Genomic DNA, 27,155 nt, shown 5'->3' with positions numbered 1-27,155 from the left:
AACTTGAGTGCTCTCATCTTTGGACCTCCTCCTCCAGCTATCCCCTCTATGCAGGCTCTGTACCTCCCCTTTTGGTTTTAAGGAGCTCATTAGCTTCTTTGCCTTAAAGCTCTTCCAGTTCCTCACCTTTAACTCTGTGAGGGTCGGGTTTGGAGGTGGCCTGACCTGATTTTGCCCTGGGGTAACTCAGGAGTGCCTTTAATCCAGGACCCTGGATTAGCTGTGGGGGCTGGGATGACACGTTCTCCCAGATCCTCACCCCCCTGCTGACTGCTCCGATTCCCCTCGCACTCCCTAGCCTCAAGGGGATGGGCTCGTGGAGAGGAAAGCAGGACCTTAGCACAGGAGGGCAGCCCTCTGACTGGAGAAGCCCCCGGACGCTCAGAAGGCCCAGTGCTCCCTCGAGGGTCGCCCATTGGCCCTTCAGCCTCCTTGTATGAGGAGAAGGGTCTCTCCATGGTCTGTCTCCTGTGACTCAGTGGTGTGGTAGCTGTTGGCACAGAGGTTGGGTTATGAGGCAGCCGTGCGTTGTGCTTCCGCCAACTGTTCGCTAGGACCTCTTGAGTATATTCTCCCCAACTCTGAGCTTCAGCTTCTGTAAAATGGGGACAGTGACACCTGGGTCACAAGTTATTTCAAGCATTAGAGGAGGACGTGTGTTCAAAGCGTCCAGTGCTCAGGAAGCAGATTGATAAATGGGAACTGTTCGCAGTCATAGTGCTGAATACTCTTCTGGGGAAGACTCAGAGAGTTGAGTTTCTACATCTTTTTAAGAATTCAGCCAGAATGCTTGTTGTGTCTCCTGAATATGTAAGAACCTAGATCTCTTTTCTGGGTTCTTATTTTCATTCTCTTACCCATTCCTTCCTGCTTCCTTCTTTGTCTCCTGTCTCCCTCCCCACCCCATGTCCTTCACCCCGGATTTACTTGTTCTTCCTCTTCTCACTTCATCTCTCCTCTCTGTTCTCACGATTTCTAGAACCTGTGATCCCCTCTTTACTTATTCATGGTCCCACATGCATCCTGGGAGTTCTGAAAGCTGGTGTCATCAGCTTCCCTGCTTGCTATGAGTTCTACCTCCCAGCTCCATGAAGATACTCTAGCTCCCCCCCAACTGCAGGCTCCACTCCTGGCTTTAGGGTCCCCACCCCTCTTGAGATGGAGATTTTCCCACAGTGATCCTCCGCCATCTTGGATCTTTCTTACTTTTAGTCTTTGAGTTCCCAGCCAACAAGGCAGGTGGATACGTGAGCGTGGAACTCAGGGCACAGGTCTGTGCTGGAGAGATCAATTTGAGAATGACAAGTGTGTAGATGATATTTGGGGGCAAGTGAGTTTAACTAGATAAAAATAAGGGTCTAGAGTTAGAAAGAAGAGGGGATTCCAACAAAGGAGATTGATCAGGGATAGCTGGGGAGGTGCAAGGAGGGCAGGAGAGTGCAGAAAGGGGGTGGAGGGTGCTGGCCCTTTCGAGGAGTCAGGCTGAAAAGAGGAACAGAAATTGGGTCCTTGGTCGAGGGGATGCTCAGTCAGGAAAGATCTCTTTGAAAGACGGGAGCTCTTACAATGTGTTTGTATGCCAGCAGAACTGTTGACTAGAGAGAGAAATGGATGCCAGAGGAAAGAACAGCAGGAACAGAGTTCTCAAGGAGGCATGAGAGTTTGGGATCCAGGCACAACTGGAGGATTAGCCTTGGGTAGGAGCTGGGAGAGTTTGTTTCTGATAATAGGAGGGACACAGGTGCAAGGGGCTGCTGGGGGGATGTGCATGGAGAAGGTGAGATCATTCTATTTTGATGACCAATGTATTTTTTCAATGAAATAAGGAGAGTGTGAGGAAGTGATACAAGCTCTGGGAGACTGGAGAAAATGGAAAGGTGTGGGAGAGTGGTTTACCCAGGGAGATATGGGGGTACTGCCAAGATTTGTGGCGGCCATTTCAAAGGAGGCTGGTCAGCACCATGACTGGGATATAGGCACAGAGCAGGCAAGGCTTGGGCTTAAAAGAGAGGGAGTCTGAAGATATGTGCACAGTTGTGACTTCAAGGACAGACGTGGAGTCTCTGGATACAGGTGTGCAAGAAGCCGCACAGGGAGGGTGGTGCGTGGTAAGGAGTTGCAGTCGGAGCTTCCAAGGAGGGAAGGAAGTTGCCGGGGCACTCAGTAATGGTGACCCAGCCTCTGATGAGCTGTGCCCTTCTGGTGTGGGCTCCCCTGTTCTCCTCTTAAGATGGTTAAATAGACGGTACAATAGAAAATGGTGGAAAGCAATGCTTGTTCTGGGGCTAATTCATTCATCGTTGCAAGAGTGCGGCTTAGTTAGCCTGCAAGGGCACTCAGTGGTTCATAACGACACAATGGAAATGCCCCCTTAACTCTCCTCCTAACACTGGGGTGGGCACTTGGGTTTGCTCTTATTGACACAAAAAGAAATTTTCTGAGCGCTTCGTTGTCTAAGGGGTCTTATCTTGGGGAGACAGTGTATGTTGCCTGTCTGCAGCCCCTGAGAGGAAGCGAGGGCCTCCTGTTTATGCACGGGACCCATGGGTCTCTGGCACACAGAACTGCTATCTGGAAGATGTAGCTTATGCCTGGACACCGGCCAGTATGAATTGATGTCTTTTGCATCCAACAATCACAGGACTGTCTGAAACACTTAAGAGTATGTCAACAGTAGGCTATGAGGTTGAGAGAAATGCAGAATTTCTGGGAATGAGAATAGAGGCTATTGGTTGGTGCCAAAACAAAGCAGAAGAGTGGTAAAACCTTGCTTTTTCTTTTTTGTTTTTTGAAAAGTGTTTTCTGGTTTAGCAAAGTAGTAGCACATACCCTATTGCCATGATCCTCACAACTGAAGGATGAGAGCAGGAAAGGTTCTGGAGCCTCATTCGACCAAGGCGGACTCAGGATCAGAGTAGCTGGTGGACTTGCCTGTGGTCCCATATTCCAGCATTGTGGCATGGTTTGCTGATGTGCGGGAGCCTTGAGGAGAGTCTAGGAGGCAGAAGTTCCCCAAGTTTGGCCCCAGAACTCCCACCCCTGTCAGGATCTGCATCTTCCCTGGTGGTTCTTACGGGCTCTGAGGTGGGAAAGCTGCAGGATCACCATAGTGGCTTTGCCTTGGCGTGGGGACAGGGGGAGACCAGTGACTCTTTCCTCTCTGAAGTCCTTGTGCCCCAAAGGAAAAGAAGAACTTCCACCTCAAGGCAAGGAGCGTGAGAGAGGTGGAGCTGCTTGGGAAGGGGTGGGGAGATTAGGCAGTGCACACGGCGGTAGACAGGAAGTAGAACAAGGGTACCAGATATGATCAGCCAGCATGGGGCCTTGGCCACAAAGCAACATTAGACCCCCCCATTCCTCTTCCAGCCTTGGAACTCTGCCTCTGACCGTGGCTGCAAGGGCCTTCTATGGGAGATCATGGGCATCCTTCCTAACATCACTCAAAGTGGCCTAGTGTGGGTGCCGAGAGTATGCGCTGGCTGTGGTCCGGCAGTGCTCGCAGCCTCTCAGCGCCTGGGTTTCCTTGTCTGCTTTGGTCTTTACAGAAGTGGGGCTGGGCTTGAAGGATAAATACAAATCCCAAAGGTAGGCAAAAGGTGGAGGTGGTTTTTTGTTGATTCTTTTTTTTTTTCTTATATGAATTACCAGTTTCCCTCATTCAGTGAGAGTTGTTTTGGTGGAGGGCTGGGGAGAGAAGTCAGATTAGAGAGAATGAAGACTGAGTGGGGATCCCGGAAAGAGAAGAGGTGGATTTAGGGCAGGGCATCTCAAAATTCCCCGTGCACACGACTCACCTGGAGATCTTGTTAAAATGCAGATTTAGGTTCGTAGGTCAGGAGTGGGTGTTTCTAACAAGCTCCCAGGTGATGCTCAGGCTGCTGGTTCATGGACCCCACTTTATGTAGCTGGAGTGTAGACCATCTGCTTGACAGGTTTGGCTGTGAGTGGGAGCTGAGGGATAGGACAGAGAGACCTTTGTGTGCAAAAGTGTGAAGTGTAAGAAGAGCAGATTTTGGGGGTGGGGTGGGGTGGGGAGAGGGAGGAACTCAGCAAGTGTTTTTCTGTGTGGCTGTTGCATGCAGTGTAGTGGTAGTTGGGTCAGTGGTCATGAAAGAAGATGAATCTAAAAAAGGCAGTTGTGACCAGACAGCAAAGAGGCTTGTAATGCTAAGGAGCTTAGTTCTCGCCACAGGCAATGAGACACAGAGGAATTACTTAAGGAGGGGTGGGTTGATACCGCAGGAGTGCTGGAGGAGTTTTAAAAACTATTAACCACTATTTTTTAAAATCTCTTTAGAAAGGATCTTTCAGATCATTTTCTGTGAAAACAGAAGTATATGGCTGTGGGAATACAGCCTCTTCATCCAACCACCAAAGATGGCCACGGTCGGGTTAGTGGTCCTAGTTGTTTGGATGGGGCTCTGACTCTGAGAAAGGGAAACAGGAGTTAAATATTTTACTGGTGAACTGCTTAAGGCTTGAATCCTTAATTCTCACAGGAGGCTTTTAACCTATTAAGCTTATCAGCTTCTGGCTCAGAGGAAGCCACTCTTTTCCTTTTATATGAAAACTCAGCTTGGTAAAGGTTGCTTGGAGGGCGGGAGTAAGAAGGATCCAAAGGTCTCAGCTGTGAGGCTTGGAAGAGAATGTTGAATTGATTAGTGATGTCTGCTGTGAGTATGGGATGGAAAAGTGGCATCTGTGCCACATATTTAGCTCTCTCTGAAGGGAAGTTAGGTTTATGGTGACTCTCATTCCTATCCTTCAGGTGAACCAGAACCATATCAGAGATGCTCATTTCATTTTCCTGGTTATGGAATGGGAGTTGACTGCCCCTTTTTCAGAAGGGACTTGTGAGTCTTCCAACAGTTATGAGGCTCTGGTCCACATTTACAAACTACCAGCAAAAGCTCTCCTGCTGCGGTACTCTAACATCGATGGGTGTTATTATCCTGAATAAACTACTTGTCTTAAAGCATCATTTCTGGGACGCCTGGGTGGCGCAGTTGGTTGGACGACTGCCTTCGGCTCAGGGCGTGATCCTGGAGTCCCGGGATCGAGTCCCACATCAGGCTCCCAGCTCCATGGGGAGTCTGCTTCGCTCTCTGACCTTCTCCTCGCTCATGCTCTCTCTCACTGTCTCTCTCAAATAAATAAATAAAAAAAAAATCTTTAATAAAAAAAAAAAAAAAAAAAGCATCATTTCTATTAAATCTGAAGACAGATGCTGATACCTGGAAATAGCCATTGATTTGCTTTCTCTTGTACTATCTCAACTCCCTAATTTATCCGGAGGAAAAAATAAAGCCCATGTAAAATCAACTCTTCTAGCTTTCTAAGTAAACAGCGAGATCAATCTTATTCATGAATTTGTTGGATAAATGTTTGTTTGATTATAAGGAAAGGCAGATTAATCTTGAATGAGAATTTGACTGGTGGAAAATGATCTATGAGCTGGACCGAGTGACCAAAGACGCAGGAGGAGTGCAGAGCTGGTAGTGCCTTTGCGCTGGAGGTCGGAAGCAAATGCAGAGACCAGACTGTGCTGGGTTTTAATGGAATCCCATGGAGCCCAGGGATGTTTCTCCTTTGAGCAGTGTTGGTTCAGTGTGATTCTTGTTTCCTTCTTGCTGAGGGTGTTGAAGGGCATTGGGGACCTTGGGGGCTCAAGGGGCTTTGGTAGGAGGCATCAGGGGAGGCTAGCTGTCACCACCACCATCTTCACTTTCCATTCTCCTGCCATCTCGATTTGCAGAGGGAGCTAGTGACTCAGGACAATTGGGAGGTGAAGAGGGAAGAGGGTTGGGAGCAGTTGGTGAGTCTCTTTTGGGGCTTTAGGGTGGAGGATAAGGGTGATGGGTGTCTTGACTGCAGCACAGTCTGGTGAATGCGAGGAGGGGTACTCTGTCTGTCTGCTCTTTTGTTCTTCTCCTAAATAAAGTGAAAAGGGAACACTCCTGTCCTTTCTTGACTTGACAGTGTAATGGAGGTGTCTGGGCCTGTTATGAAATTGGCTCTGGTTGCCAGACATCTTTTTGTGCTTCTCTCAGAGGCTTTGCCAGGAGAGCTGATGGGGGCAGTCCACTCAGGGTAGCGCTAGGGAGGACTTGGACAGCCGGCTCCATGCAGGAATAACTGGCCAGTAGGACTAAGTGGGATGGTGAGGAGGGAAGAGGGGAATGATTCCTTTCCTCTGTAGCCCCTGGCAGAGGAGCTGTAGCTAGTGAGGTCGAGGACCTCTGTTGAGATTCTTAGGAGCCAAAGCCCAGTAATCCCACCAGAGGCTGCTGGCTCACTTCTGGCAACCTCCAGGGCCCCTTTGTATGGGATGGACTGGCTTACTCCTGGGCCATTCTTCCCCAGGGATTTCCAGGATTCGTCACTGAGAGATGGTGAGGACTTGACACCTTGTGTCATGTGAGGAAGCCTGGCTTTCTGAGAGGTTTTGCTTGAGGTATGGAACAATGAAGCCCAAAGGGGAGCCCTTAGGGGAGAGCTAGTTCAACTTTGGGTGGTACAAATTGAGGAGGCAGAGGTACAGAGAAATTCAGTGACCAACATTACTGTGCCTTAGCCAACTTCTTATGAATAAAAGGGGGAAATGCTGTTATGTTTAACATCTCAAAGTAAGAAGCTGAAATGATGCTGGGCAGCTGCATTTGGGTCATCTTGGATATCATCTTGGAACATCTTGGAACATCTTGGAACACCACCACGTAGTGAGAAACCGCAGGGTGAAATAAAGGGTCCAGAGGACTAAAGGGTGAAGACATGGATGCTAACCTAGCCTGTCTCCACAGCTTGCTGGCTGCCTTAGCCACTCTAAGTGGCAGTTTCCTCACCTATGAATCAGAAATATTTATACCTGTCCTGTCTACCTCACAGAGTTGCTGTCCCTGCAACAATGAAATCAATAGTTTCATCAAATGAAACCATGACTAGAAAGATGCTTACTTGAAAACGCTAGGAGTAACGATCATTTAGCTATGCGAGCACTGCTCCCTTTTGGCCAAAATACTGACTATAGGTTGTTGCTCTGCTCGTATAGTCTAGTGAACTTCCGGGAAGTCCCTGACTTTCTAAAATGAGGGACTCGTTCCAGGGAATCTGATCAGAAAGGTTGTTGGAGGTGAGAAGTGCACTCAGAAAGGTGGAAGGAGGGTGGAACAGGGTGAGGGTGAGACAAAGGAGTAGAGGACAAGATGAGAGGCCAAAGGCAGCAGCTTGTACGGTGGAGAAGGGCTCTTTGGTCCACACGTCCAGCAGGAAGCTGTGGATGCGCTCCCATTGTGTTGTGAGTTTTCACACCTACTCATTTCTTTTTGTAGTCATCCCTACATCATCCCTTAAGTTATCTTTGTTCCCGCTCTTAGCTCTTTTAAAGAAGATTTATTTAAAAAACAAGACTCTCCTTGGAGAAGAGGAAATGAGATAAAATCCCAAATCCTACTTCTGCCTTTATTATTCAGCCCTGGACCTCACTGTGGCTGGGATCCTGCCTAGGCAGTAGTCCTATCAAATGTCTGGCTTTTCTAGAGCCTTCCCCCCCAACCCCTTACTTTTCCTCCTTTGCCAGTTTATTAGTTATCTCTTGCTGTGTAAAAAATTGCTCCCAAACTTAGCAGCTTAGAGCAACAAACATTAGCTCATAGTATCTGGGGGTCAGGAATCTGGGAATGGCTTAGCTGCATGGTTTTGGCACATGCTCTTCCTTTTTTTTTTTTAAATTATTTTTTATTTTTTATTTACATATAATGTATTATTAGCCCTGGGGTACAGGTCTGTGAATCGCCAGGTTTATACACTTCACAGCACTCACCATAGCACACACCCTCCCCAATGTCCATAACCGCACCACCCTCTTTACCCCTCTCCCCCCAGCAACCCTCAGTTTGTTTTGTGAGATTAAGAGTCTCTTATGGTTCGTCTCCCTCCTGATCCCATCTTGTTTCATTTATTCTTTTCCTACCCCCAAGCCACCCACATTGCCTCTCAACTTCCTCATATCAGGGAGATCATATGATAATTGTCTTTCTCTGATTGACTTATTTCACTAGCGTAATACCCTCTAGTTCCATCCACATCGCAAATGGCAAAATTTCATTTCTTTTGATGGCTGCATAGTATTCCATTGTATATATAAACCACTTCTTTGTCCATTCATCTGTTGATGGACATCTAGGTTTTTTCCATAGTTTGGCTATTGTGGATATTGCTGCTATAAACATTTGGGTGCACATGCCCCTTCGGATCACTACATTTGTATCTTTAGGGTAAATACCCAGTAGTGCAATTGCTGGGTCATAGGGTAGCTCTATTTTCAACTTTTTGAGGAACCTCCAAGCTGTTTTCCAGAGTGGTTGCACCAGCTTGCATCCCACCAACAGTGTAGGAGGGTTCCCCTTTCCCCACATCCTTGCCAGCATCTGTCATTCCCTGACTTGTTAATTTTAGCCATTCTGGCTGGTGTGAGGTGGTATCTCATTATGGTTTTGATATGTATTTCCCTGATGCCGAGTGATATGGACCACTTTTTCATGTGTCTGTTGGCCATCTGGATGTCTTCTTTGCAGAAATGTCTGTTCATGTCCTCTGCCCATTTCTTGATTGGATTATTTGTTCTTTGGGTATTGAGTTTGAGAAGTTCTTTATAGATTTTGGATACTAGCCCTTTATCTGATATGTCATTTGCAAATATCTTCTCCCATTCTGTCAGTTGTCTTTTGGTTTTGTTAACTGTTTCCTTTGCTGTGCAAAAGCTTTTGATCTTGATGAAGTCCCAATATTTCATTTTTCCCTTGTTTCCCTTGCCTTTGGCGATGTTCCTAGGAAGAAGATGCTGTGGCTGAGGTCGAAGAGGTTGTTGCCTGTGTTCTCCTCAAGGATTTTGATGGATTCTTGTCTCACATTGAGGTCCTTCATCCATTTCGAGTCTATTTTTGTGTGTGGTATAAGGAAATGGTCCCGTTTCATTTTTCTGCATGTGACTGTCCAATTTTTCAAACACCATTTGTTGAAGAGACAGTCTTTTTTCCATTGGACATTCTTTCCTGCTTTGACAAAGATTAGTTGACCATAGAGTTGAGGGTCTATTTCTGGGCTCTCTATTCTGTTCCATTGATCTCTGTGTCTTTTTTTGTGCCAGTACCATACTGTCTTGATGATGACAGCTTTGTAATAGAGCTTGAAGTCTGGAATTGTGATGCCATCACAATTTCAATATTTCGTTTTCAATATTCCTCTGGCTATTCGAGGTCTCTCCTGGTTCCATGTAAATTTTGGGATTATTTTTTCTATTTCTTTGAAAAAAATTGATGGGATTTTGATAGGGGTTGCATTAAATGTGTAGATTGCTTTGGGTAGCATAGACATTTTCATTGGCACATGCTCTTTTCTGAGATGGTGGCTGGACGTTGGATGTTTGAGGCTTGGCTGAGGCTGAAGGAGTCACTTCTAGGCTTGCTCACATGTTGTGGATAGGCCTTCCTTCATCTGCATTCATCTCAGGCTGTTAGACTGAGGGCCTCAGTTCTCTGCTGGTTGTTGGCCAGAGGCTGATCTCAGTTCTTTGCCATGTGGACCTTTCCATTGGGCACCTTGTAATGCAGCTTCTGACTTTATCCAGAGTAAGGTGGGGGGAGGGAAGCAGGGAGGGTTGGGCAGAGGGAGGGAGAGACCAAACGGAAACTTGAGTTGTCTTTTTATAACTCCAAAGTTGCATATTGTTTTTCCTCTCTTATGATTATTTGTTAAAACAAGTGAAGTCCAACCCACATTCAGTGGTTGGGGAGTGGCCTCTACCTCTTGAAAACAGGAGGATCAAAGAATTTGCAGGCATTAAAAAAAAAATACCACAGCCACCAACATTGCTGCCTGGTGATCATTTCCATCCTCCCCTCTCCTCACCATTCTGTCTGACTCACAGGGCTGTTCTCCTGCTTGTGCCACCAACTTCCCTCCTGGATCTGGGCATTTCTAGAGAATATGAAGGTGCACTTGACCAGACGCTGGGCTGTGAGAGAAGCCTCCACCAAGACCTGCCCCAGCCTTGCAGGCAGGGCTCTGAGACCAGGGACTGAAGAGCTTCAATCCAACACCAGAGAGAAAGGATTGGTTTCCAGAGACTTGATGCATCTCCTGGGACAAAGATGGAAACTGATCCTGGTAGAGCCTAGCTTTGGCCCTGGAATCTTCATCAAAAAGTGATCCGTGCTATCAGTGAATGGAATCAGATATTCCTGAGACTATTTCATATGGTACTTCCAAGCTTGAGAGTGAGGGACAAAGCCTGTGGAAGAAGAAGCATGTTGTGAGAGAATCTTCTTGTGAATTCTTCCCTCTATAATGCTGAAACCATCCAGTCATCCAGAGAGTTGCCTGGGTCAACCATTCCAAGAGACCACTTTATCTAGTTTCAAAGACCAGTAGCTTGCTCAGGGTAACATACTCACTTTGATTCTTATGTTACTTTATCTCTCACTTGATGCCATGGCCCACCCTTCCATTTTCTTTCTTTCTTCTTCCCTTTCCTTCCTTCCTTCCTTCCTTCCTTCCTTCCTTCTGACATTTTCTTTCTTTTAAGTTTTTATTTGTCAGAAAGAGAGAGAGAGAGAAAGAAAGAGTGAGTGCACAAGCAGGGGGAGAAGCAGGAAGAGGGAGAAGCAGGCTCCTGCTGAGCAAGAAGCCTGATGCAGGGAGCCTGATGCAGGGCTTGATCTCAGGATCCAGGGATCATGACTTGAGCCGAAGGCAGATGCTTAAGAGCCTGAGCCATGCAGGCATCTTTTTTTTTTTTTTTTTTTTTTTAATGTGTTCTCCTCCCTTCCCTTTTCTTGGATGCCATTAAGGGCTCTCTCCAGGCTCTCCTGGCCCTTTTGTGACCACATTATCTATGTCTTTTTCACTGAGTTCTCTTCTTGCTGCCCTGTGATGCCTTCAGTTCCATTGGTTACCCTCCCCCTCCTCCCAAGGAGATCCTTTTGACCTTTCTCTCTGTGGTCTTTCCCCAAATATTTCACCAAGTACCAAGGCTCCACCTACCGCTCACACTTGATGATTTCTAAATTGACATCTCCAGCCTGTCCTCTCTCCTGAACATAGACTCGTATTTTCTCCCTGACACCTGAACATGTTCACCCAATGTCTCATCTGCACAACAGATGTCATGTGCTGAAAGTAACTCTGTATTGCTCTCTGCAAGCTCGCCATCCCTATCTCAGCTAATGTGTGGCCCACCTTCTCTGTGGCCCAATTTGGGAAACTTGGTGTCATCTTTGACTCCTCCCTTGTGCTCACACCCTTTGTCTAGCAGGTATCATGTCTTGTTGACCAGTTCTACTTCTCAAATATTTCCCACACTTATCCCCACAGTTATAAGACTGATTCTCTACTAGTGTCCCAACTCTGAAGCCTAAGCTCCACATTAGTAGGAGCTTTTGTCTGTGTAATTCATTGTTTAGCACTTCCCACAATGCCTGGCACATCATAAGTGCTCAATAAAAATTTGTAGAATAATTTTTACTGGATATTATAACTTGTCTTCCTTCCTGGGATTGATCCTTGCATCGGTCTCACTGCTTGGTGGGAAGACTGCTTCTCCCTCTCTCACTCCCCCGCTTGTGTTCTCTCTCTTGCTGTCTCTCTCTCTGTCAAATAAATAAATAAAATCTTTAAAAAAGAATCTCTGAGGATTCCTCAGTGCCTACAGAAGCAAATTCAGATCTTCATGCCTGCATAAGGGAAAGACTTTGACAGTCTTTCTCCTTACAGTTTTAGCATCATCTTTTGCCACTCGCCTTTTCTTCTGCTTTCCTTGAGCCACACTGTTTTGCGTAAGTGGATCATGTACTTTAAATTTCCTGATAGTTCTTCTCCCTGTAGTGGTCTTTTCTCTCTCTCTCTCTTTTCTTTTCCCCCACTTAGAAAACTCCTCTTGGGGAGCCTGGGTGGCTCAGTGGGTTAAAGCCTCTGCCTTTGGCTCAGGTCATGATCCCAAGGTCCTGGGATTGAGCCCCGAATCGAGCTCTCTGCTCAGCGGGGAGCCTGCTTCCTCCTCTCTCTCTCTGCCTGCTTCTCTGCCTACTTGTAATCTCTGTCTGTCAAATAAATAAATAAAATCTTTTTTTTTTAAAAAAAAAAAAGAAAACTCCTCTTCATCCTCCAAGGCCCAGATCAAATATTATCTCCTCTCTGTGTCTTTCCCCAAGTCCCCCATTATTTATTCCTTTTCCATCTGTAAGAATTTTATTTGTTCTCCTGTTACAGTGCTTAGTATATTGTATTATAATCATTTAAAAAAATATGACCTTAATAGTTATGTGTTGCTGTATAACAAATTACCCCAAAACCTAACAGCTTAAAACAATAAGCATTTATTATCTCATAGTTTCTGTGGGCAGGAATCCATATGGTTTAGCTGAGTGCCTCTGGATCAAGGCCTCCCATGAAGTGGCGGTCAGCTTGTCATTTAGGGCCATGGTCTCATCTGAAGGCTTGATAGGAGAGGATCCAATTCCAAGCTCATTCACATGGTTGTGACAGGATTCATTTCCCCCCCAGGCTATTGGACTGAGGCCTCCCCTTATTTGTCGCCATATGGATTTCTCCATAGAGTATCTCACAACATAGTAGCTGGCTTCCCTTAGAGTAGTTTTTGAGAAAACATAAGAGAGGGTTCCAATGATGCAAGCCACAGTCTTTTTCTTTACTCAGTGTTAGGGGGGAAATCCCATCACTTCTCATATTCTGCTTGACAGAGGTGAGTCAGTAAGTCTAGCCACACTTAAGAGGAGAGAATTACACAAGCTTATAAATACCAGGAGAGGGGAAATTTTGGTGGCCATCGTACAGGCCACCTATCATACTTCCTGAACTTGAGCTCCTCAAGGCAGAATCCATGTCTCATTTTTCTTTGAAACTTCATCATTTAGCACAGTTCCTAGCAGTTAATAGGTGCTCAATGAATTTAGTCAAATTAAATAGAATTATCTTTCAGTAAGAACCTAATCACATCAGGTAAATTGCAGCCAGAAGAACCCTCAAAAATAGAATAAAAATGATTTAAAAAATAAAGTGTAAAACAAAGTGTCACAAAAGGTCACAGGCATACTCTCAGTCCTCTGCTTCTAGACACTTCTATGATTGCCTCCCTGTTTCACATAGAAAAAGACAAAAAAGCAAGAAAGTATCTTTTTCCTTTTGGCTTAGTACAACTTTGAAATATTTTTGAAAGAAATAAATAATACCATCTCAAGGTCCTCAGAGAATTCAAGAACTTAGACTACTCATGAATCCATCTTCCAATTTATGGAAGACTGGCAGCTGGAGGATACAGGTAATCACGTGTTGATGAATCACTGTTCTTTTCCACCAACTATCCATCAGTTATACCACAAAACCCTCAGGAAGGAAGCACAGGGGTTGCACAGGGATTAAACACAATCTGAGCAACAGTTTCTTCATCAGGCTCACTTTTCCAAGGAAAACCCAGAGTCTTTAGCCAAGGCCCATGGCTAGATGCTCCTAATGTCCAGAGAGACACAACCTGAGATGCACAACCAATGTCAGGGATTCTTATCTGATATTCATGTTGGGCCCTGGAAAGTGATTCAGTCTGGCCTCCACACACTTGTGGAGCAAACCTCACCAGCAGATGGTTGCCTACAATCTCAATTCCAGCTAAAGGTTTGAAAGACAAGTCAACCTGAGTTGCTTCATTCCAATGGTTACATTTCCCCCTCTGCCCAAAGAGGTCCTTTCTATTTTTTACTTTGGGTCTTTCCTGAGTATCTCATCAAATGCCACGGCTTCATCTACCACCCACACCTGATGATTTCTGAATCTACATCTCCAGCCTGTCCTGTCTCCTGAATATATGTTGGTGACCCTCTTCTTCCACTGCTTGCCAGGCAGTACCTGTGCCCTGTCCCATGACCTGCTCACCCCAGATCTAATATTCTTCACGGATGAAAACTCTCCCAAGGCCTCTGCCTGCAGATTCATTGACAGCACATCTGATTAGTGCAACTTCTTGCATGGATGTAGGCGGTGAGATTGATGAGAAGTGCTTTAGGTTTCTAGACTTCTTTTGCTTTCTTTCATAGTATTGGACAAGTACTGGGCTCATCCAGTGAAAAAAGAGAAGTGAATTCTAGCAGTACTAACTACTTATTTTAATTTCCGTCCTAGTTTTTTTTCTCACTTTTGAGTTTTAGCTGGTGAACTTTAGAAGACTTGTTTATCCCACCAACCGGGATGGCAATTTGGGATTAATGGTATCTCTGAAAATACTGTTCATGAGTGGCATAGGAAGGGCCACAGCTTTGTGGATAGCAGATTTTTATCCTTTCGTTTAGTATATTGGAAAACTAACACTCACAGAGGCAAAATGACTTGTCCAACAGACTCAGAGGCTGCAGTAGATCTCAAATTGTGGTATTTGTCCCATGAGGATAGGATTTGGTTTTTCTCATTGCTGTATTCCCAATGCCCAGAAAAGTGCCTACCACATTTATCTATTCAACAGATACTATTAAGGGAATGAGCAAATGGATAAATCATCACTGGTCCTCAGGTGTGGTGATGAATTAGGGATGCTGGTATCATTACTGTGGCTCTTGACATCCTAATAGCCCCATCCTAATGGCCCCAACCTGGGCCAGCCAAGTAACTTCTATAAATCCAGGTCAAGTCTGCCTCATCCTATTATTTCACTTGGAGGGATCAACCACTACCCTCAGGTTTATAGCTGAGACTCTATCTTGGACCATTCTTGACCATGAAAACTTGGGTGGGGGGAGACTTCTAGGGGCCTTTGAGAATGGTGCCATGAGCCCTTAGCTGTTTAGCCCCATTAAATGTGTCCTTAATACTTTTGTACAAATATGCTTTCTATTGTTATTGATAATAATGACCACTGCACCAATCTCTGTGGCTTGCCTCCCACCTGGTACTTGGGTGCCCTAGAGTTTGGCAGCTTTGTGGGAGGATAAGCAGACCTCTAAGATGAGTTGAATTTGCTGCTGCACAGTGAAGTGTTTGTTCGAACAAAATGCAGCTAGGGCTCACACCATCATTTATTTTTAATGCATTTTTGTTTGTTTGGTCTTTACCCTTTCTACTCTCTTTCTCCTCTTTTCCCTTTGAAGTACACTAAAAATGGTAAGGAAGAAAGGGAGCCACGCAGGTGCCTCTGGAATGCTATTGTGATCATCGATTTGCAGATGTCTTAGCATTAGAAGTAACGTTGGGGAAGGTGAGAGTTGAATCTGCAGACCATTGCAGAAGGTTTACAAAGCAGGGCTTGGGAAAGCATCCATGTGAAGAAGCAGTGCCTGGTTAACATACTTGTCATCGCATATGTGTGCAGAGGTTGAATTCTTGATTGTTCAGAATTGGTTCGCCCCTTTACAGATGAAGTATAATGACTCAGAGCCTCATTCCCTCCACCTGACAAGCTGGTTCTCAAAGTGAGGGGTGAGAGAGAGAAATAGAGGGAGGGAGAGGCTGAGACAGAGACAGACAGGAGTGAGGGAGAGAGAATAAATGAGAACGAATGGATCTGATTGAATGAGAGGCTTCCCAAAGTGAGCTACTAATACTTTTTTCTTCTCAAATTACTCTTTAGCATGAATGATTCCAATTTGACGGCATTTTGCATAATTCTTCAGTTAAAGCTTCTTATATAGTTTTGCAGTATGTAAATATTAGAAATTTTGTGTGTGTATGAATATAGAGAAGTGTTAGAAATTTGAACCAAATTATTTTTTAATGAATGCCCATGGAGACTTGTTTTTGGTGCCATTTCAGCCTGGAATCGATCCTACGTATTTTATATAATGTAATTTCTGTAAACTAAGCATCAGACCAAGGAGCACAGTTTGAGGTTTGTATCTACTTGCCCAGGAATCATGGATACTTAGGTTTTTCTTTCCCGAGAAATTAATTTTTAAGAGATCAACATTGATAAATAAGGTAATAAAACATAATTAGATGTTTATAATTTCACAATGAATAAATAATAGACTATGCTAGTTCCACAGCATATTATTATTTGTATCTGTTTTATTTATATTTTCAGCTCATACCTAGCAAGATAATGTTGTGTTTGTTTTTTTTTTCCTGGAGCTATAATTTGATCAGCAATGTGGCCTAGCCTAGTCCAAATTAAATATTGGTGATGATGAAATAAAAGACTCTTTTAATAAGGACCATAATATAAGAGATGCATGTCACAGCCCCGTGTCCAGTTTTGCCCAGGGTTTGTTGACAATTAACTGTGTTTTTCTTGCGGTGTTGAGTATCTGTAGAGAGACATTGACTGGTTTATGACTTCTTTTAGCTTCTAAGTCACAATTGTAATGTGAGGGTAATCAACAAGGCCTGTTTAGATATTTCTTTCCCTGAAAGGTTGGGAATATCCACGTGTGTGGGCAGTAGTACGTGAGCAAATGTAGGCATAGGCAACCTCTGAGAGTGAAATTGGTTCCTGCCTGGTTATCTCTCCATGTGCCTTCTCAAATACCACGAAATCCCATTTGCTGTTCCTGGCAATTCTCCATCCAGGGGTTCTGAAGAGATAAGAAATGGGTTCTTTGGGTGGTGAGGGAGCAGTCCCTGCTTTCAGATGCTGGCCCTTCTCTCTTTCACTGAGCTCAGCAGACTCTAGTCAGCCACCGTAGCCTTGGGGATGGGTTTCTTTCTGAGAAGCTTCTTATACCCGGCTGGTTCCCTCTTTCTTCCCATCTTCTGAAATAGCACCCTGAAGACAAATTCCTATTGTCTGAAAACCTTGTTCAGAAGTTCCGTTTCCTGCCATGGTGGCCATGTGTTAATTTTTTTTTCCCCCTAGCGTTTACGGAGGTCAATTTTGGAAGGGGTTAGCGTTGCATTAGGAAGGCCTCTTTGCACCAAGTCACTATCGGACCAATTAAGCAAGCAGGCAGATTTACTGAACCCTCCTGATAGAATGAATCTGGCGGAACGCTCAGGAAGGACTTGGTTTCTAATGATCTGGCTGGGCTGAATCATGCACACTGCACCACTTTCTAAATTCATTTTAGTAATTGGAATCTTATAAATGTCCTGTTGAATCATCTGGACCAGGGGGACCTGGGATGGGTTGTTTCCCCTTCACTCCACTGGGCTAGTTGAATAGCAATACAGGTATGCCTTGTTTTAAGAAAACTGGAGATGAGAAAAAAAAAAATCTACATTTCCAAGCAAATGCATTAGAGACTGATAGTTAACTCTACAAAAGAGTTAAGAATCTTTAAGTAGTGAGTGACTGTACGTAAATTGTTCTACAGCGGCGTGTCTCTTTTTTTCTACCCTTGAATTGGGAAGACTGTATCTACTGTCTTTGAAGAGTTTTATGAAGTAGTTCTGGGCAAAAATAGGGAGTTCTAGCAGTCAAACTTAGAAATGGGCTACTAGCACTTTCCTTAGAAACTTTTCCCTTTGTCCAACAGTGTGCATTATTTCAGTCATTTCCACGGTAGATAAGAATTTGTATTCTTACAGTTTTATCTGGTGAATGACTTTTCCAGTTAGTGGAGTTAGGCAGGAGGCAGCCCACCTGTTATGACAACACTGAGGACTTAGCTCTGGACATAATTTTTGTACCTGCTAATGGCTACTGGGGTGACTTTAGTTCTCGTGCCTCGTCCTCCCCAGCTAAGAAGTTGCATCCCCCACTTTCTTCTTGAACCTCAGTGACACCTAGGTTCTGAGCTGAAGGACCTCTCCAGCCATTGGTGAGGCTGATCTGACTTCTACATTTTTCTGGGGGTACTGGGGGAGCTGGGAGAAGGCAGTGTGAACTTTGTCCCCTTCCTTTGGGTTTGAAGGTCCTTACGGGAAGCTGATGACTTTCTCAAGACAGGAACACAGAAAAAGCCCCAGGGACTTTTTTCAGAGACTTCCAACAGGAGTTTCCAAAACCCATTTGCTACTGTTCACTGGTCAAAAGCTATCCCAGAAAATGTCTTCAGAGTTCGACACCATGGTCTAGGAGAACGTGAACATAGCATTAGCTCTTAATAAATATTTATGGAATGTTGTTGGCGCAAAACACACATACCACCCTCCACCCCTACCCACAGAGGCACTCCACATGCACATTTGACTACTGAATTCCATGTCGTGCTCTGGAATGTGCTGACCTTCCTTCCGAGGGAAGATGACACTGCGCAAGTGTTATTATTAGTAGGGCAGCTTTTGCTCTGATCTGTCAACACTCCCTCACTCCGGCTCTTTATTAAGCAATGACAAACTCAAGAACCTGTGGCAGTCGACACAACGAACCCCCCCCCCTTTCTTGAAATCTCTTCTTTTGGCTGCTCTGACCCCATTCTTGCACAGTTTGTGTCTACCTCTCTGGCCGTCCTTCCCAGTTTCCTCGCTAGTTTCTTTCTTTTCATTGTTCAGTAGTTGAATCTAGGGCTCCTCTACAAGCAGTCCTAAACTTTTTTCTCTCTTTTCTTCTCTCCTCATCCTTTCTCTTCTCTTTTCCCTTTTCTTAGATAACTTCATTTGTTCTCATGGTTTTGATGACTGCCAATTTAGCAACGGCTCCTAAATTGATATGTCCAGTCCACATTTCTCTTTTGAGTTAGAAATCCGTATCTTTGACTCTCCCCGTGACATTTCCACCAGCGGTCTCCCAAACTTGGCAAGTTCAATATGCCCCACACAGAGCCCCCGCCCCCCATCATCCCCTACTACATCTGCTTCCTCTCTGCTTGCTATACTCTTTCTTATCTGAGTAAGTTTCTCTGTAACCCACCCAGTTTCTTAGGTCAGAAACTTGAGACTCTGTCTCAGTATCCCCACATGCTCAACCTTCAAAGAATGGTCGGGTCCTATCCATTATTTCTTTACCATCCTGAAATTTCCACCTTGGTTTAACGATCCTTGTCTCTCTCCCAGTAGCTGCGTCAGCCTTCTAACTGGCTTCCTGGCAGCAATTCCTACACCTCTCCTTTCCCCTGCCCCCCACAAATTCTTTTTTTAGACAGAAGCTTCTTCCTTCCTTCCTACCTTCCTTTTTGATGATTTAAATCTTTATTTGTGCTTTCCTTATTTAAAAATACCTTTTCAACTTTCCATCCTGAAAGGATGATAGCTTCGTAGAAAGTTACAAAAATATATTATAGGGAGGTCCCCTGTGTCAGTTTTTCCCCGTGGTAACAGCTTTCGTCACTACAGTACACTCTCAGAACCAGGCAATTGACGTGGATGAATTAGTCCTATTTTACCAGTTTTACATGCAACACAGACATATGGTGTTTATGTGTCTGTATGTGTATGGCTCTGTGCAGTCTGACCACATATGTAACCACCACCACCATCAAGGTACAGACTGCTTCATCACCCCCAAAGGTATCTCATGCTAAAGAATGCTCCTTTAAAGCACAACAGGATCTAGTCACCGCCTTGCTTAAAACCCTTTAATGAGGGGCGCCTGGGCGGCTCAGTCGGTTAAGCATCTGCCTTCGGCTCACGTCACGATCTCAGGGTCCTGGGATCAAGCCCCGTGTTGGACTCCCTGCTCAGTGGGGAGCCTGCTTCTCCCTCTTCGTCTCCTGCTCCTCCTGCTTGTGCTCTCTCTCTTGATCTCTCTCTTTCTCAAATAAATAAATAAAATCTTCTTTAAAAAATGCATTAATGGTTTTCAAGCCCCAAATCCTTAAGAAAGTGCTGTGGGTGCCTGAGTCTTCTGGCTCCAGCTGCCTCTCCTGCTGCGCCTCCCCTGCCCCCGACCCTCACCAGCCCAGCCAAAGTCCTCTTCATCTGCCAGGTATCAGCTTTAAAGATCTTTCTTGGAAGGTTTCCTTGACACCTCTGACTAGGTGAGGTTCTCATGTGGTTTGTTTTCATTATGATTTGCCTTCATGGAACCCCTCACATGTGTGTACGTAAATAGATACGCATGTGGCTTATGATTTTGAGTTCTCTCTGGTTGCACTGGAAGGGCCCCGGTGTCTTGCTCACCGCCTTGTCTTTTCTGCCCACTGCAACGGCTGGCCTAGCGGGTGCTCAGTGAGTGCCCGTTAAGGTCACGAACAATTATTGCAAGTCCGCTGGCTGTGGCTAAGATGTGGCCTGAGGCCATAGAACTGGACAAAATCGTCTTGTGTGTATGGGTATCTGTTCCATGGACTCATCTTCAACCTTCCCAGGGGTGCCCTATCTGAGAAACCAGACATCATGGCCCAAACCACTTGAAACCTCAAGCTGGTGTTTTCTTTCTTGCTCCCACCTCAGTATTGTCTCTGGGAGATTGGAATAGAGGGTAACCCTGGCCAGTGTTCTTCTGAGACAGATCTTTGAAAAGTTTCCAAGAAGATTAGCTGGGTGGTGGTGTTGGGGGGGCACCTGGATGGCTCAGTCTGTTAAATGTTTGCCTTCGGCTCAGGTTATGATCCCAGGGTCCTGGGATTGAGCCCTGCATTGGGCTCCCTGCTCATCGGAGAGCCTGCTTCTCCTTCTCCCTCTGCCTCCTTCTCTGCCTACTTGTACAGTCTCTCTCTGTCAAATAAATGAATAAAATCTTTAAAAAAAAGAGTATGAGCTGGATTTTTATCTAGGCTTCTTTCTTTCTGGGTCAGTGTCACAGTGTCACTTTGAGAGGGTTATTCGTCTAGTGCGGTGGGAGCTCCTAAGTTGGATGGCACCTGGTGAGTCCTTGAAAGGCTTTTAGATCTTTCCTCTCCCGGTGCTTCCATGGGTTCCTTGCGAAGCGTCCCCCATGCTCCCCACTGATGAGTCATTTCCATCCCCACTCTTACTCCCTCAGGGATAAGTCTGTGGGGTTTGCATCTGTGGAGCTTCATAGTTGAAGGGTCCTTATGTTCACTGCATAGACAGTGTGTTCCCAAGTGACCGCAATATAACCAGCAGTCTCAATACTTGGAAGGGAGGAAATGGGGACCTCTTGCTGGGATGTGGCTTTGCCGAGTGATGGTGGTGTCATGTGGGGTCCTGACCATCTTTGGAGGGCACTAGGTTGATGGGACTAACGCTAGCTGATGTCCCCTCTCTGTGCTATCCTTCTTCGGAAGCACATTTCCTTATGTGCGAGGAGCAGTGCAATGCGCTACGTGGCTGGTTTGGCAGAGCTGGGAGCTCCGGAGCAGGGCGAGCCCCCAGCAGTAGGCAAAGCCCTCAGTTCGTCTGTGACAGACTCAGTTATGGGCTTTGCCCTGGGTGCTCTGAGCAGATTCCTGCAAAATCTGGGAACATCACCCAAGTTTCTCTTCCCTGCCAAGTAGAAGGTCAAGTGTCTTCACATTCTGTGGCTCCTAGCTGTCCTCTCAGTGCTGGCACTGACCCTAATGCTGCCATTTCTGCTTCTTGCAGGTCACCCAACATGCCTGCAGTTCACCCTGAACATGACCGAGGCTGTCAAGACCTACAAGTGGCAGTGCATAGAGTGCAAATCTTGCATCCTCTGCGGCACCTCGGAGAATGACGTGAGTCTGGGACTCCCCTTGCAGGAGGGAGCACTCCCAGGGGTGGAGAGGAGGGGAGGATTCTTGTCAGTGGGCTCCTGGGGAAAATGTCAGTTGGAGCCTCCCCACCCCCCTTGCCTCTAGGACCTTTGGGATCCTTGCACAACAGGGACCCTGGGTACTCTTTGTGCCTGTGGGGAGAGGTGTGGAGGTGATGGCCCGAGGGTGCCTCACTGACCACTTGCCCTCCAGGGCTCAAGGAGAGGCAGCGTTGCCTGCTGCTTCTGTGATTTCACTGGGTCTCACTGTTAGCGATAATAAATGCAGAATTAGAAAAAAAAAAACCACTTTCTGTTATAGACGATTTCAGACTTATGCAAAGGAACAGAAATAATGAAACTGATGTAGCCTTTTACCAGCTTCAGCTCTGATCAATACATGTCCAACCTTGTTTTATAAATACTCCCACCTCCTCCCACATAATTCCAGTCATAATATCACTTTACTTGTCAATATTCCATAGGTTTACAAAAAAGAGAAGGACTTACTTTTTAACAAAAATGATAAATATGTTAATGCAGCTAAAAAAATCAATAATTTCTTGATATAATCAAACATGCAGTTAACATCCTAATTACTGCAATTGTTTTAAATGCTGTCTGGTCTTAAATTTTTTTTATATAGCTTTTTTATTTGAATTAGGATCCACATAAGGCCCATACATTGTGACTAGTTGATATTTTCTTTTGGGAGGGGGGAAGGAGGGGCAGAGAGAGAATCTTAAGCAGGCTCCATGCCTAGCACGGAGCCTGAAGCAGAGCTCCATCTCACAACTCCGAGCTCATGACCTGAGCCCAAATCGAGAGTCAGATGCCTAACTGACTGAGCCACCCAGGCGCCCCTATTTTTATTTTCTTTTTTTTTTTTAGGTTTCATTTATTTATTTGAGAGAGAGAGAGAGAGAGAGCGCGCATGAGGTGGGGGGAGGGTCAGAGGGAGAAGCTGAGTGGGGAGCTCCAAGTAAGGCTCGATCTTGGGACTCCAGGATCATGACCTGAGCTGAAGGCAGACGCTTAACCAACTGAGCCATGCAGGTGCCCCTGGGTACTCCTATTTTTAAAGTTTCTTTTAATATGTAGGTTTTCCCTCCATTTTGCTCTTTTATCCCCTTCAAATTTTTTTTTTAAGATTTTATTTATTTACTTGACAGAGAGAGATTACAAGTGGGCAGAGAGGTAGACAGAGAGAGAGAGGAGGAAGCAGGCTCCCTGCCGAGCAGAGAGCCGGATGCGGGACTCGATCCCAGGACCCTGAGATCATGACCCGAGCCGAAGGCAGTGGCTTAACCCACTGAGCCACCCAGGCGCCCCTATCCCCTTCAAATTTTTGTTGAAGAAATCAGTGAGGGGTGCTTGGGTGGCTCATATAAATATATATGATATATATATATAATATTATATATATACTATTATATAGGATATATAATATAAAATGATATCCTATATAATATATATTATATATCCTATACATTATATAGAATATATATTATATAATCTATATATAATATAGATTATATATGGACCTTGATTTGATTATATACACATATAAACATTAATACATATAAACCTGTATATATTTATATATATCAAGACTACTTCATAAATAGTGGTGTATTTTTCTTTATCAGAAAGTATGTAATGCCTGGTACATCTCTCTTTTGTTAAGGTAGCAGTATCGATGATCTTCAACGAAACTACTGCATTAGAGGCTGCAAAATAGTGATATTCTATATAGCTAAGAAATTTTATAATTCCTTCTTTTTTATTAGCTGGAGTAATAAGGCAAAAACTTTTGGTTTCTGAGAGTAATTTGGCTACTCTCAGGTTTAGATTATACAGAAAGATAGGAATACACACACACACACACACACACATATAAGTGTATATATATGAAGATAGATTATATAGAAAAGATAGGGAAAATGCTTGATTCTTTCCCTTTATTTATCAGTTTTCACAATTACAAGGTAGCTTCAATACCTATCCATGAAAAAAAAACCACTCAAGAAAATAGGAATTGTGCAATACTTTCTTAATATTATAAACTTTTTATACCTTAGAACTAAAACCATTATTTTATTGAATGAGGAAACACTAGAGGCATTTCTACTAAGATCAAGAATCAAATAAGGATGCCTGCTATTTTCATTATTATTATTTTTTTTATTGGACTAGGATATTTTATTTTTATTTATTTTTTAAAAATTATTATTTATTTATTTATTTTCAGAAAAACAGTATTCATTATTTTTTCACCACACCCAGTGCTTATAGAGATATTAGCTAATGTGATTAGAAAAGAGAAATCAACTAGAGGTATAAGAATACTAACAAAGTAGCAAAACTCTATTTCATAAACTATAATAGTATATCTGGGAAGCCCTAGAGAATCAGTGATAAAGCTAACTCAAACATTAAAAGTAGCAGGATATAGAATTATCATACAAAAATTGATAGCCTTCATGTGCACAAATAACAACCAGTTCAAGTTTACAGTAGTAGAGAAATCCCATTTATGAGAGCAACAAAAAACAAATACTCAGAAATAAACCTAACAATAATTTGTAAAATCTATATGAAGAAAAAAAAATTTTAAAGAAAATTTTAAAGCACTGGGAAAAAACACAGAGGTAGACCTGAGCAAATGGAAAGACATTGTGTGATCTTGGATAGAGCGATTCAACATGATAAAGATGTCAGTTCTTCCTGAGTTAATTTACAAATTTAATTCAAACTCAATAAAAACAGCGAACATTTAGACAAATTGATAGTAAAGCTCATCTGGAAAAATAAACATGCAAGAATAGTCAAGAAAACACTGAAAACAACAAATTATGAGGGGAGACTAGCCCTCCCAGATATTAAAACATACTATAAAGCCTCTAATTAAAACAAGATAGACAAACAGACCAATGGAATAGAAAAGAATCCATAAATTGACCCATCTACATATGGACATTTAGTATTAGGATAAAGTTACATTTTCATTTCTAAAATTACATTTTCATGAATGGTGCTGAGATAATAGGGTACCCATTTGGGAAAAGATAAAATTAGGCCCATATCTCACAAAATACATAAAAATAGTCTCCAAATGAACTGGGGATCTAAACATAAAAAATAAAACCATATTAGTGTTAGATCTCAAACTAAGGCAAAACTGGGATACTATTTCTTATCAATAAAACTGGGAAAAAAGTATGAGAATACATTCTGTTGATGGCTATGGGAAAATTGACATGCTCATACACTGTCAGTGGGAATACAAAGTGGTACCAGTCTTCTGTAGGGACATTTAGCAATACTTAACACAACTACTATGCCTTTACCTCTTGACTTAGCAATCTCATCTATTAGGAATCCACTATAAAGATATAACACAATGAAAATACATGTGCATAAAGTTATTCATGGGTGCAACTGTTTATCATTATAAAATATTAGAAATGACCTAAATGTTATACAGAAGAATGGTTGAATAATGATGGCATAGTCACACATTGGAATACAGCTATAAAAAAATGAGGCAGATTCCATACATTGAGATGGAATAATTTCCAGTTTATTTCCAAATTTGCTGTTTTTAAATGAAGAAAGCTAAGTAAAGACAACATCTATATAGTATGCTGTCATTCTTGTAAGAAAAGTGTAAGAAAATATACATGTATCTGTTACTTGTGTTAAAGAAACACAGGAAGGATAAAGTAAAGGAACTAAAGAGACTGCTTACTTACCAGTGGGTGGGATTGAGGTAGAAAGAATGGGGAAACAGGTGTGGGATAGTAGGGAAAAGGGGAGATGGCACTTCTCAGGGGATGCCTTTTGGTACAGCTCTAACGCTTAGGACCAACGTATTGTTGCACATATCCTGTTACAGGTAAATACCAAAATCAGCTAGGATGTAGGGGGGTTGGGACTAAACTGGGATATGAATAGTAGCAAATGAACCTAACTATAATGTAAATAGAGCAACCATATTGAAGGGTGGGGAAGGAAAGAACTAACTTTCGTAAATTTAGAAAGCTGTATATGACTGTATTTTAAGACTAAAGGATAGAAATGACTATGTAAATATTATACTTTAGTTGGTAAATGTGTTTCTTTTTTTTTTTAAAGATTTTATTTTTTAAAATTTATTTGACAGACAGAGGGAGATCACAAGTAGGCAGAGAGGCAGGCAGAGAGAGCGGGGGAAGCTGGCTCCCTGCTGAGCAGAGAGCCCATGTGGGACTCGATTCCAGGACCCTGAGATCATGACCTGAGCTGAGGCAGAGGATTAACCCACTGAGCCACTCAGGCTCCCCTAGTAAATGTATTTCTCACAGGCATGTAAGTTAGTCATTCTGCAACTACTTTATGTGTGTCCAGGTGTGAACTAATACTGATACATTTTACTAATGAGAGCCAGGTTTCTCAATGCCAGAGAAAGAATAATCAAACAGAGGGAAGGCTACACTGAATCCTATGGTGTTGGGTGGAATAGGGGTTATCAGGGAATGTTTTGATACAACATATTGTGTGTATATATGTGTGTGTGTATATATACACATATATATATCTATATACATGTATGCATACATATAGATAGATACAGAAATAAATACAGATGTGGGCATGTGTCCTACATATACATTTACTTCCTAATTCTATTGGCTGGGAGGTCCTAGAAGCAATGACAACCCAGAGGCAATGAGAATCCATGGTACCCAGATATTGGTTTCTAAATACCATTCTCCAATAAAAGGAACTAGGAACCCTTGGATAAATGGCTGATGCTAGGGTTGGAAAATATAAGGGGAGCTTGGAATATCCTGTGGTACTGGAAAGTAGGGAAATGATCAAAAATTGATAAAGGACACAGGAACTAATTTTTGAAGGAACTCCTAATGATAAGTCTAGGACAAGTTGAACAACAAAATAAATAATGATAGTGTTGAAATGTAATTCAAAGAACAAAATTCATACTGATATTACAAAACTTGAATAAATAAATAGGGAAGAGTTAAATTCTTCCTCAGAACAGAATTATAATTAATAAATGTAGAGGGAAGAAGGAAATCACTGGTAGGCAAGCATCACCATTCTGGTTGTTGTAAGCAAGATCTGGCTCACTAATGCCAAAATTAGTGAGAAAAGTATGGTCAGAAACAGAATATTTGCATGATCTCAAAGTATCTCTCTCACCAGATTACTTTTAATACATTATGAAGGGAAAAATTACAACATTATAGTGGAAAAACTGACAGACACTACTTTACACAAATCAGAGTAACATTATTAGTAACAAGACGTATTGGTATCAATGTGCCCCCATACGATACACTGAGAAGGGCACATCATCTCTTTTGTAGTATTCTTGCCAAAAGTGTATAACCTCAACCTCCTCATGAAAAAAGATCAGACAAACTCAAAGTGAGTGACATTCTACAAAATCACTGGCCTAGTTTCTTCAAAAGTATCAAGGTCATGGAAGATAAAGAAACTGAGAAACTGTCATAGATTCAAGGACACTAAGAAAACATGACAACTAAATACGATGTAAGATCCTGGATTGGATACTGGAAAAGAGGGCAGAAGTGTGAAAACTGGTGAATTTCAAATGAGGTCTGCAGCGTAGTCAATAGTATAATGTTAATATAATATC

At 43.4% G+C, this 27,155-nt stretch overlaps 1 protein-coding gene across 1 annotated transcript in view; it reads left to right on the top strand.

Annotated features, from left to right (window-relative positions):
• DPF3 (double PHD fingers 3) overlaps nucleotides 1-27,155 on the top strand; it is a 258,611-nt gene that overhangs the window by 226,511 nt on the left and 4,945 nt on the right. The window contains exon 9 of the mRNA XM_044230777.1: nucleotides 21,361-21,473. Coding sequence (XP_044086712.1) covers nucleotides 21,361-21,473 — 113 coding nt within the window. The remainder of the gene's footprint in view (nucleotides 1-21,360; nucleotides 21,474-27,155) is intronic.

Source organism: Neovison vison, chromosome 13 (assembly GCF_020171115.1).
Source record: "Neovison vison isolate M4711 chromosome 13, ASM_NN_V1, whole genome shotgun sequence".
NCBI lineage: Eukaryota > Metazoa > Chordata > Mammalia > Carnivora > Mustelidae > Neogale > Neogale vison.
This window is presented reverse-complemented; position numbering and strand designations above follow the sequence as displayed.